Source organism: Nyctibius grandis, chromosome 21, assembly GCF_013368605.1.
Source record: "Nyctibius grandis isolate bNycGra1 chromosome 21, bNycGra1.pri, whole genome shotgun sequence".
In the NCBI taxonomy this organism is placed as follows: domain Eukaryota; kingdom Metazoa; phylum Chordata; class Aves; order Nyctibiiformes; family Nyctibiidae; genus Nyctibius; species Nyctibius grandis.
The window spans coordinates 7,576,508-7,589,182 of NC_090678.1; the positions used below are offsets into that span (position 1 = coordinate 7,576,508).

Consider the following 12,675-nt stretch of genomic DNA (forward strand, 5'->3'; position numbering starts at 1 on the left):
TGGTTTGTTTTTTTCCATGGAAGGCTTTACTGCAGTTGGAGTATACTGAACTGTGTACTTGTTGAGTTCTGGTACATCTAACTACATAGAACAAGCCAGAGGTGACTTTAAAATTATGCTGCTTTTTCTGTGGTTCCTTTTAGCAGCCAGGCATTTGATACGTCCCCAAAACAGCTTTTGCTGTTAAGCTTCTCGTTGAGGAGCTGAAAGTAAAAGTCTGGAGCCTACTAAGAAGTTGCACAGTAGACACTTACAGCCCTATAATGGGATCTGCATTAAATTGTTAGCTCCTTCCTTAGTGTTCTCTGTGGTGGGTCATTATAATTTTCTCATTTTTTTTCTAATGTAGGCCATTCGAAGAGCAGACAGTAACTGTGCCTGGTGTTGATCCCACCAACAGCAACTCTGTACCTCAAGAAGATGGAGGTGTTACTGCTGCTGGACAAAAGAGCACCAAGGATGCAAGTGGCAAAAAGAGAGAAGAACCTAAGGCTGGTCCAAAGAAGCCTAAGGAAAAAGTGGATGCCTTGTCTCAATTTGATCTTAATAATTATGCAAGTATGTATTGATAATATGCTAACAAGAATTTGTAATCCTGCTCGCTTTGCTGCATATAGAGCTAGATGTTTGAAAACTTACAAAAGAGGAGAGGTAATTTTTTTTAAACATGAGAATGATTGTGTACTTGAGTATTGCTACCTTTGACATATCTAATTAACATGTGTGCCTCTAAAAGGTGGTAAATCTCATTGTGTGTTTTTATGTATAGATAAGAACAATTTTGTTCTATCACCTAATCTTAACTTTGTCATTCGTACCATTTTCCACCACACACTAATAATTTGCTTAGCCTTCATAAGCAAAGGCAGTGGATATCACTGATAAGCTTACAGCTAATATCCGGGAAGGCTGTTCATTATTCATTATTATGTTTTAGTTCTTGTTTCCTGGAGGGTCTGGTACAGGAACCTCCAATTTTTCAGTTCTTAAATATTAACTCCTTGTCTTCAAGCTCAACAGCAAAGCACTTGGCAAGTAGAAGCTTACCTTTAATCAGGGCCACCATCTGTGTCTGTGGGGAAATAGCTTCCACTCTAGAGCAGATTTTGGCTCGGTGCACTGCATCTGAAGCTGTTAAAACAGCAGCATCTATACCTTTCCTTTTTCTGTAGGTGTTGTGATCATTGATGATCACCCTGAAGTGACAGTAGTTGAAGACACCCAATCTAACTTGAATGATGATGGCTTCACAGAAGTGGTGTCTAAGAAGCAACAAAAACGCTTGCAAGACGAAGAGCGCAGAAAGAAGGAAGAACAAACAGTGCAGGTACAAGACCAAGATTTATAGTGGGAAAGAGCTCCTTGCAGTACTGGGAATGTTGTGATGTGTGCACAATCTTCCTTCCAAAGAAGTTATATTTTTCACCTTATAAATATAACTAGATAGTTGTATTAATATTAAGTTGTTCAGAATTAGTAAATTAAATTAATTTTCATTTAGTCATGTTAGGATTCTGTACTTCCTGACTGGGCACTGTCAGGCAGGTGGAACTGGCAAACTGAAAACACCATTTTTCATACTGTGATAAAGATTTATACTATTGCTTGTATATCGGTTGATTCCTAGAGGAAAATGGATGTGAGAAATCATTGTTCCTGTGGTTAAATACCCCTAAAAAATAAACTTCTGTAAGACAGGGTTAATCAGTTTGCTTTTGGCTGCTACACAATGTACAATTGGTGCCATACAGACTGTCATGTGTAAGAATAAAATTGGCTTCTGCTTACAGGTTTGGACCAAAAAAGGATCAAGCGAAAAAGGCCGAGGTCAGAATTCCAAGCTACCACCCAGATTTGCCAAAAAGCAGCAGCAACAGGCAGCAGCCGCGGCTGCACAGCAGGCACAAGCTCAGGCACAAGCTCAGGCACAGCCTCCATGTACAACACAGGCTCCAGGTCAGCCGCAGACCTCTGTTCAGCCACAAAACCAGGCTGCAGGAGGGACAGCCAGCACAGAATTCACAGTGTCAGGCAAAGTTCTGCAAAACACCCAGGCTCACAATGGTCTGGGAACTGAATTATGGGAAAACAAGGTGCCTCCTACAGCAGTTCTAAATGACATCTCCAAAAAATGTAAGTGGTGTCTTTTGGATTTGGGGCTGGGGGGCAAGAATTGTAGTTAAGAGAATGCTGGTTACCAGCTCTTTCTGTTGATGTCTCATTTCTACCTGCAAATGTATTTTGCACAGGGAATAGAGGGCAGCATTCCCAAGTGCAGTGTTGTAACCTATGAATACTTCTGAAAAGAGATTTTTGCAGTATGATATTACTCAGTATTTTATGTTGTTGTCATGTTCTTCATTCACTATGAATGAGCAGCTGTCATGCCTGACAGGAATCTGTGTTTTGTCAGGCTTAGTAATGACTCCAGGCATCATGATTGTCCCAGTTGAAAGCAGCTAAATAGATAGCATGTTGTTAACTGCTGAATAGGTTAACAATTTCTTAACCAAAGCTTACGCGATCAAGACATCTATAACTTAATTCTCAATTGATAACTTTAGTTGAATGCATTTAGCAACACTGGGGGATTTTTAAACTCTCTTTTCTTAATTGTCAGTGGGACCCATTAGCCCACCTCAGCCACCTTCGGTCAGTGCTTGGAACAAGCCTTTGACATCTTTTGGTTCAGCTACATCTCCAGAGGTAAGAACGAAGGGAAGAAGAGTAGCTGTATGTGAAGCTTACAGAAATTATATCCCATTAGGACTGGGTACAGATTATACATTTATTCAGGCGTGCACATACTTAAACTAGTTGTGTAGAACTCCATGAAGTTGGGAGATAGTACAGAAACACAGGGTACAGGCTAATGCTTTTATGATTACAGCATGGAAAAACTGTTCTCCTAATAAAAACTCAGCCGTTCACAGATTCTATTGATAGCTGTTATTCACTGTGTTTTTTAAGTAAAAGTATCGCCTAGTTTGCACGGGAATACTTGTGTACAGTTCAGCAATGTAGACAGACAGAATGTCTTCAAGGAACTAAATGGGTTTTGTGTCCCTTAAATCAGAAAGCAAGTAGATGCTTTCTAACTGTATTAGCTCTGCTTATTCTTGGAATTTGCATAGACCTAAATTTTATGTTAAAGTCCTGTGTTTTGGGGGTTTTTTTTGGCTTTTTTGGTCTGTACTTCGTTGTTTTAAACTCTGAGAATGTGATATAACTCTCTTAAGAGACCATTTTAACTGCATATGGAGATCTGGAAATCTTTTTAAATTTCTTATTGTTCCTCTTGAATTGAACATGAGTTTTTGAACTTTCAGGAGAATGTTGTGGAGCTGAATCTGGACATTCTGATATTGCACTTGTCCCTTTCCCCCTTCTCTACTAGTCCATCATCTTCATCTTTGCATATTTCTTCACTGCTTTTTTTTTTTTTGCTTACTCTTAACCTTGTATAAACAGTAGGAACTTGAGGAGGAGGAAGTGTACATTGATATATTGTTTACTCTTGCAAATTGTTGCAGTCACAAATAATGCTTTTGCTGGCAGAAGGCAGACGTACCCTTTTAGTGGTTTTCAGCTGAGCATATTATGTGCTCTTTTCTGAACCAGTGGCGTTGTACTGATCTAGAAATCTTTTGAAACGCATTAAATGTTTACCTTCTAACTAGGGGACGAAGCCTGGGCAAGAAGGTGGAGTCGATCTTGGTATAGAAACTATTCAGTTTGGAGCCCCAGCTTCCAGCGGCAGTGACAATGAAGTTGGCCCTGTACTTTCCGAGAAGTCCACTGACAAGCTACCGGAACCGAAAGAGCAAAGACAGAAACAGCCTCGAGCTGGACCCATCAAAGCACAAAAGGTAAATGGTCATATCTTCAGTACAAACTTTTAAACTCAAAAGAAGTTCAGCAAAAAAGAGATTACAAATAACGAAATAGAATACTCATTCAGTTAGGGCTAGAGCTATAAAAATTGCATTCCCCTTTTATATTTCCTAAAACAATCAACAAGTTGGTTCTTGGAGAGAAGATGAGGAATTCAGTTCAAGAAGCAAGTGTAAGTAAACAGCATCCTAGCATAGCAGTTTGTCCATTGGTTCTGTGTTTGGAGCAAGGGATGTGGCTAGAGCAGGGGTGGGATTATGGATTTGCGATAGCTTTGCTGGCAGCCTATGGATGTGGTAGAGTGTTTTGGTTTTGTTTTCTAGTTTGAGGTTTGTTGTTTTCTCTTGAGTTTACTTCGCTCAGGCTTTGAGAGCTGTTTTGAAGCAGGCATTGTTTCTGCCTAGGCTCTATCTCCAGTTTCAGGAGTTCTTCCTGCCGCCATGACTGCGTTGCCTCCCTCTAAATGATGCATGGTGTCCTGGTTAGTTTTGTAGCCAGATTACCAAGATGAGTAATACATCAAGTTGCAGGAAAATAAGTGTTTTGAGGAAAGGGAAGAATGTTAGAGCCACTGATTTGAAGTGTCAAATTCAAATGCACAGATGTCTGGATCATTAGGGTTTTTTTCAGCTAATCTAGGAAGACTGTATAGATAATCAAATTTATTTCAATTTAAAAAAAGTGTATCATTTGCCTTCTAGAGATTTAGGGGCTCCATTCGATCATCATCTTGTATTTCGAGTGTTACTACTCATAAGGAGTAATACTTTCTTCTCCTGTCATTTAGATTACACTTAGTGATCTTTCATATTAATGAAACGTACTTTGCTGTTATTTCTGCTTCCAATGCATACTTATCTGTGCATTGCTAGCACTCAGCACCAGCTTCTTACTCCCAGAAAGAGATGGTGATAGCAGATAAACTTGGCTGGAGACTTACAGAACCAGCTGTTTCAGTCCCTCTTGATGTCTGAGATTTGGCAGTGGTCCTGATGTAATTAAAGCCCTTTTGTCTTTCTAGAAGACTGGGTGTTTGTGTTGGTTGTGTTTGGTTTTTTGGGGTTTTTTTGTTTTTTTTTTAAAAAAAAGCTGAAATCCAAAAGTGCAGTTGCACGTAGAATGAATTTAACTTCTGCTACATGGGGCATTCAGTGGGTATGCTGCAGTTCATTGTTTCTATCGCAAAATATAAAACCCATACAGCGGAGAAATATGCAGTAGTTAATACTACTGGTGAATTGTAGTAACCCAGTACATTCAAACCCCATATCTCAGATATACTAGCAGCATGTCTAAAACTGCCCCAAAGAAATCATTTAAAGATACTGAACTCCAAAGTTAAATAAATAGAGAGAGAGAATCTGCTTTCCACTGTATAGAAAGTTTCTTTTTTTCTGCTTGGTCATAGCTGTCAAGATTTGTGTAGATTTTGTTGAAAAACAAATGCAAGGCTACATGGTAAATTCATTGGAGATTAACATTTTTGTGTGCTCATCTGAATGAGAGGCCTGTAATCCTTTAACTGTCTTGATGACAAAAAAAACCCCCAACAAACAGTTCCTACACACCCGCCGCCCCCATGCTGATACTGTTTGCTATGAAGCCTAAATACAAACTTATGTTCAGGGTTGGAGGTTAGTATTGTTGAACTAGTATGGGCAGTGCAAGAGGACCATACTTGAAACAAAACAATTTACCTTTCCAGGTGTGACCTTAAAGTGTCTGAAGGAATTTCTGCCTCTGTAAACTGTTAGAGCAAAAATATTTGGGGTGAAGTGGGTCTCATGTTCCTGATTGCTGCATTGCAGAGCTCAGGCATCTGCTTCTGCTGTTTTCTTCCTTCTCTCTGAAAGCTAGTCTCTGCTGGCCTCTGGAGGGTACCAAATACCTTTGGGAAACTCCACCCTCCCCAAAGCCCAAAGGCATTGTATTGTAAAAAGTCTTCATCTGCTCCTAAAACAGCTGGTTTGTATTTATAGAGACAGTACCAGCAGCTTCTGTCTTTCCACTATCAAAGCTTAAGGAATAGGATTTTAAGGGCTGACTGCCTTTAAGGAATTTTTGTGCTGCTCTGTAGTGAAATGACTGAGTAGTCTCAGCCAGAAAGGATATGGCTATTTAAACAGCAGAGCGTTCAGATTCCCTGAGGCCCTTCATTCTGCTTTAATTCAGCTGCACAAAAAGGAACTACTGAATCGCAGCAGTTGTTCCAGCCATGGTGTCTGCAGTATAAGGCAACACTTGCATGTAGGTGTTTTTATTTTTTCTGGATATGCCCTTACTGCTCAATTCCTAGGGAAAAATGCTGCCAACATCCATACATCAATATGTCTTCAAATGGAGGTAGAGTCTTCTGTTCTAGTTGCCTGGGGCCCTGTAAAATCCTGATTCTCCGAAAATTAAAACAACCTGTATGCATACGAAGTCTTGTGGCTTCTATACTTTTTTGTGCTTTTCTTGTAAGGAGAGTCAAGGTGGATTTCTTCTGTAGGTTTTAACCAGATCTTATTTTAATTGAACTCTACCACTTCACATAAAATGTGTATTGATTGAAAACAATGGTTTAGATTCCTAGTGTTCAAAATGAATGCATTTCATGTACGTATCACTAACTTAGTCTGCAGTGATTTATGTGTTGGAAAATGCTTATCCTTCAGGAAAGCTTTGTTAGATTTAAACAAAATTATTTTAAGCATGTTTAGAATATTCTTGTGGGACAGGACATGGTGGGGAAGACATTACTGACAAGTTAACACTAACTTAGCTTCCAGACTTGAGTCCGGTAGAAAACAAAGAGTATAAACCTGGTCCTATTGGGAAAGAGCGTTCTTTAAAGAACAGGAAGGTGAAGGATGCCCAACAGGGAGAGCCCGAGGGACAGGAGAAGCCATCTCCCACCTCTGTCAGAAGTCCAGAACCTGTCACTACAAAGGAAACCAAAGCAGCGAGTGAACTGAGCACGGAAATAGGAACAATGATATCTGTGTCTGCTCCAGAGTTTGGAACAAACACTAAGGTAAGAAAAATATTGACGAATTACTGAGCAGTATATGTAAAATATGACTACAATGATGTATTTGACGCTTGGTTGCCTGCTGGTGGTAGTTACCTGGACAGCAGAGCCCACTGGATAGCAGATACAAAACATATTGGTACTGCTTGAATTAAACAGCGCTCCGGAAATGATACAGAGACGTGCTGTTTGTCATACGCCTGTACAGAGATCAGCTTGGAAGGTTTTAACCTTCTTTGCTGCCTTATGAATGTGAAAACTCTGTCCTGAGCCTTGCTGTGGAGAGTGGCACTGGAGCCTGGTATAGGCAGATTCTGTAAACTCAGATATATGTGATATATGCAAGATGAGTGCTTGACTTTCAGCAGAGAACTGGAGTGAAGTAGTGTGTGCAACTGTTTGTTGAGTGCACAGATGACCTGAAGCTGTGAATTAAGTGCTGTTCTGTGAAAAAGTAACTCTCTAAACTAGGAATATGCTAAAGCATTGGATAAGGCTGGTTCAGTTTACCTAAAGGGTCTGTATGTCAGTTCCTGTTGGCTTGGATATTGTCAGGGTATCCCTTGCAGAACTCCTTTGGGATGTTGAGGAGTCATCATAGTTGTCTGCGGGGGACTCCTGTGACTGCTGTATAACTGCTGCACAGTGAGATGGTGACTTGCTGTCAGGATTCATTCCCTACAGCTCAGTTCTTAGCTGTGGTGCATTGATAGCAGTGGCTGAAAAAACAGCCACAAAGGTGCTCTCCTTTTTGCCTAAGGACCTGTGTGGCAACTGCCCTCGCTACAGCAGCATTGTGTCTTGAGCAAGAACTATGGTTGTCATCTCTCGAATGTAAAGAAACCATACAGTTTGAGTAGCTACTAGTTAATAGTTACACCTGCTTTGGTAAAGGAAAAATACTTCTTGTATGTTTGTAAAGCAGTTTTGTGAGTTTAGACTCAAGTTTGTTGCATGCTGTCTCAATCTTCCCTTTCCTAGTCTTAAGCAGAAATTTTCTGATGGCATTTAGGAAAACTGATCCTTTGCAAAATTTACAGTAATAGCTGAAGAATCTGAAATGCAAATCACTCACAATTTCTTTGTCACCTGCAGTTGGGAAAAAAAAAAGACAATGTTGGCAGTTTTTTGCCAAGGTGTCATGCAAGCAGAAGATGCTGTCTCAATGAAGTGTAGTTACAGAGCAAGCGTTAAGGAGGATATTTCTGTCTGACATAGTAGCTGAAAACTTTATTTTTGAATAGAATGGCAAATACATAAGAAAATTCAGTGCTGGGATTTCTAATCCTTCCTGGCGGTTTCCATCTTGTAAGTCGACGTGAATGGTTTATGTTGAAATGGATAAAGCGTCCTTCTTGTACGCAGAATCAGAAGTGTAGAGCCATAAACACCAGCTTGCTCAAGTATTTGGTGAGAAGGCTGTTTGTATGTGTCATGTCTTTCTTACTGTCTTTCAAGCTCCTGTAACCAGAGCTCAAGAAGAGAGGAGGAGATGCTTCTTCTAAGCTATACCGAATAGGAAACATCTTTGTTGATTACTCCAGGCTAACTTGATGTAGAGTAGCTCTACTAAAATTGGCATAATTTCCTCTCTACAATTGTATTTTTAAAGTATGAGATCCTCAAAAGGGAAGTCTGGAATTTGTGCCTTGCTGGCCTTAGTTAAACGTGGATTGCCAAGGTTCTTGAATGACCACAGTATTAAAGCACCAAGCTTCTGTCTTCTGGAGGGAAGACCAGAGTGAAAGGAAACTTTCCAGTTTGTGCTGGATATGAAAATTCCCAATAATTTCCTCATTAAGGGGTTCCTAATAGAAGCATTTAATAATAGACCTAAATATTCCTGTCTCAGCTGTTCCAGGTTTGCTTTTGAATTCATCATGAGTAGTTCCCAGGGCATCAGTAAGTTTTTTCTGTGAAAGGAGTGGTCATATTTTACGTTTAATTCTATGGAAGTTGAAGCAACAACCTGCAGAGTTACTGGATAAGATAAGCTTCATCTAGATTTTGCAGGAATAAACCAGTATTGCTACTTTTTCAAGTGGCTTTTAAAATGGGTTCAAATACTGCTCCGGCCTTGGAGTTCCTGTACTGATTTGTATTGCACCTGCTTTCTCTTGTCTTTGTACTCCTTCCATTGCTTATTAATGAGGGAAGAAGTGATGACATCTTAGTCATAAGAGCATGTGCATTTAATCATACAAGACTGTTTTACCTTAGAAACTGTGTAAATATAAATCGAATCATACTGGTGAGATGTTTAAGTTCAGAACATAAGCATGATGCTCTGAAGCAATTGCAGCTGTTCCTCTTGAGTTTTGCACTATTTTTGGAGTAAAGGCAATCTGATGTGTAAGTGTCTGAAGTGGGTTAAACACCTTACCCCGTGCCTTTCCCCACCCGACCATCTCTAAAGTTTTGAAGCTTTCAAAACACAGGAACGATCAATACCTGGTTGTGGAGATGGCAACAGAATGTTTGCACAGGTAGTTGATAACAGCTGTGTCTTACAGAGATGATGTCTAAAAGGACACAGGCTGTACTTGAGAATAAATTTTGAGTATCTGACAAGCTCTCTGGTTTGGGTGGTTTACGTAAATCAGGAACAAATCAAATAACTGATTAATCCCATGTAGTACCCTGATCCTTTATAGCAAGGTCAACTCTGAGGTCTGCCTTCTCTTTTTGCTCATAAAATCACTTCAGGGTTTGTGGTATCTTCTTTTTGGGCAAAGTAGGCAGTTATAAAAAGTTTGCCTGTTCTTTTTCTTCAGGTATAATGAACACTTAGGTAACTCAAAAAAAGCATGTACAGCTTTTTGCTCTTGCTATTATTACTGTTACTAGTTTATTATGAAGTAACTAGTTTCTTCAGTAAAACAGTTGTACAGGAGAATCACTTTAATTGTATTACAAAAGTTTATGGTGATAAGCCATATCTAACAGAGATTCCTAGACTTAATGTACCAGTAAATGAAGGATGGTGGTTAACCTGCAGTTTATGGAGTGGTGTTCTTATGGCTAAAGCAGTGTTTTATCTGCATGTTCAGTGTGTAACTCATCTCTGTAGGATGGTTCAGCATTGCACATATACTTCTAAGGGCACCAGAGTTGGGTTGTTTTTAATTCTAGTGAAAAAGCCTATTTGTGCTGTGAGATTCCAAAGTGAGAAAGCTAGCCGTAGTCTTGATCTAATTTCTTTTGTAAGGAATTTTAGAGCTGAGACCCTGTAAAATTTGCATCCAAACCTTGCGGGAATTTTAATGATGTTTTATTAAAAACTTCCTCTTTCTTATGCAGTAAAGCATCTTAAAAAACCAAGAGGCCAGTTAATTACTTCATTGAAAGGACCTTGTGATTAAAGCAGCCTCGTGTGCTTGCCTTGTTCTACTCAAATTAACGTTGTCTATTGGAATCAAATACAAATGTGCAACTTGCAGTTTGGTAGTTCGGGTTGTGGGAAACATCGTATATCTCATATTTCACCAGTTTAACAAGTAAAGGAAATAACTCAATGGAGAAAATAGTTCTCTCTGTTTCCTTCATAAATACAAAAATAAGTCAATGTGCACATTGTGTCCTCTCACCCCATTATGGTTTAGCTTGTTGTCCTAGCCTTTCACCAAAATGAGCTCATCCTTTTAAGCATGATTCTTTGTTATTTGCCAGTTAGTATCTTGATGCTTTAATTGCTCTTTTAGGAGACTGTGCTTTAGGCTTGAAGAGTAAATTGAGTGTATACTTTCTGAATAGTTTATCGCCATACTGGTTGGATGCAATTAAACAAGCATTGTGTGGTTTGTGCCTTCAAAACCGTTATGTGTTGGCAAGTCCAGGCACTCATAAACAGCCTGCTGCTAATTCGTCCTTTAGTTCCTTCTTGGTGTTTGATTCTGTAAAAATGATAGAGCCTTTTCTGGGCTTCAGACACGTACAACTTTGGAGTTTGCAGTGCTTCTTAGAGAGTGGATTTTGGCTAATTCAGGGTCACACCATTTGTCTAACAAAGTCTGCGGGTCAGGTTCTGATAACACCTGTTTGCCTGTCCAGAATATGCTCAGTAGATATCCAGTGACAAGAACTAAAAAGAAAAAGTGTTCAATCTGGCTTCACAGAAGTACCAGTGCCTTTTCTGCTCATTGTAGGTCATTCTCTAGAGAGCTGGCAGTGTTATCAATGAGATACTTTCATCAGGCAGTTTATACCCAGAACTGCAGTAGTCACTGGCTACAGCTAGGTCCATGAAGGTGGACCTTGTTCATTGAGCACATTAAGGTCCACTTAACTGTGACAAGCTTCAAGGAAAGCCTCTGGGTAGACTGGAAACTTCAGCCCTGTTCTTCCTTGAAGTCACTGCCCAGTGCAGAAATCAGGAGGTAGACTTCACCATCCAGAGAAGCTGAGTCTTGTGACTTTCAGAGATGGGACTTAAAGGAAATAAAATTGTTTTGCAAATTGCATTCATCCCTATGTGATCTTTTTAATCTTACTTGTCATAGGTTTACCCAAGAAATTTCTGTGTTTATTTAAAGCTACAGAAAGCTTTCAGCTAATACCTAATACATTACTTTTTAAATAGGCTAAAAGTGTCCACAGGTGACTAAAGCATCCTGGGTGACAAATGATGTTACGCCACCACAGTTCAATATGTCTAGTGCCCAGGCAGTACATCACTGTATATTCTTGCTTTACAGACTGTGTTTTGACTTGTCTCACGTGTACGTTGTGAGGTCATGAGGCAAACTGTAATCTCCCAAGAATTCTTCTGACCTCAGTAGCAATTCAGAGCAAGGATTGCTGGTCACGTCTTCTAAGAAAAAACTGGTGTGAAATTCTAATCTTCTGTTGCTTGGTGAACTCCTCCTATAGAAAGGCTGACATCTGTCCAAGAAACTTAAAATCTAATTTAGATAAGGGAGATATTTTAATGGAATTATTTTTCTTCACAGGAGTCTGTAACAGACTACACTACACCTTCTTCTCATCCTAACACAGTGGCTACTAGCAGTACAAAAATGGAGGAGGCTTTGGTGACGAACGTAAGTCTATTGCAGTGATCGTCTTGACTTTGAAGACAAGAAAATATTTTCAGACTTCTTTAAAGCACAAAATAGTGCCTTCAGTAAACAAGTCAGTAGGATTTCTTCCATGTTAACTAGCTGCACATTGTCCAGTAATCTTGCTCTGAAGGACAGTTGGTTTGATTAGTATCTGTGCTGGAATTCTTCAGGTGTTTTCTTGTCTTTTGAACAACCACAATGAGATGAAGAGCACAGAAAGAGGAGATGATGTTTCTAGGGACAATTCTAAAAAAAGTGAGGATAGACATAAGGAGGGAGCATGCTCTCAGCAGCAGCTGGGACTTGAACCTGGTACCAGTAGCAAAGTGCTCTATGTGAGTTTGAAGAAAGGCTTTTACAAAGAAAGCAGCTTTGAACTGTAGCCTGAAATCACAGCAACTGCATGGAAAGGGAGCAGCTTAATGGTTTCTGAAAGCAGATAGGCTCCTAGTTCTTCAGTTGCTACAGATCTGAGATGTTTATGGTCCTCATAAAGCCAATGATCCTGACTGTGTGAGCATGGTGTAGCGATTGAGAGGACCAGCGGGGTTGTGACTTGTAGCGAAGTCAAGTTTGTCTTGAGTGTGCTGGGATATCAGGTTGGGAACTTGGATCTTGTGATTTTTTGTTGTTTGAGTAGCAGAAATAGAATTAGCTCAGAGCTGAGTCACTTGTTGATTGTGGGAGGAAAGAATCATACAGTAGGAT

The 12,675-nt window shown here is 39.7% G+C and overlaps 1 protein-coding gene across 9 annotated transcripts in view; it reads left to right on the forward strand.

Moving 5' to 3' along the window:
- The window catches only part of PRRC2C (proline rich coiled-coil 2C), a 75,266-nt gene that overhangs the window by 41,036 nt on the left and 21,555 nt on the right, over positions 1 to 12,675 (forward strand). For 6 of the 9 annotated variants that reach the window (XM_068417024.1, XM_068417027.1, XM_068417026.1 and 3 more), the window contains exons 17-23: positions 350 to 558; positions 1,173 to 1,327; positions 1,791 to 2,133; positions 2,621 to 2,706; positions 3,681 to 3,869; positions 6,659 to 6,910; positions 11,857 to 11,946. In XM_068417024.1, coding sequence (XP_068273125.1) covers positions 350 to 558; positions 1,173 to 1,327; positions 1,791 to 2,133; positions 2,621 to 2,706; positions 3,681 to 3,869; positions 6,659 to 6,910; positions 11,857 to 11,946 — 1,324 coding nt within the window. The remainder of the gene's footprint in view (positions 1 to 349; positions 559 to 1,172; positions 1,328 to 1,790; positions 2,134 to 2,620; positions 2,707 to 3,680; positions 3,870 to 6,658; positions 6,911 to 11,856; positions 11,947 to 12,675) is intronic. The other 3 variants (XM_068417029.1, XM_068417030.1, XM_068417031.1) reach the window with 1 other exon arrangement.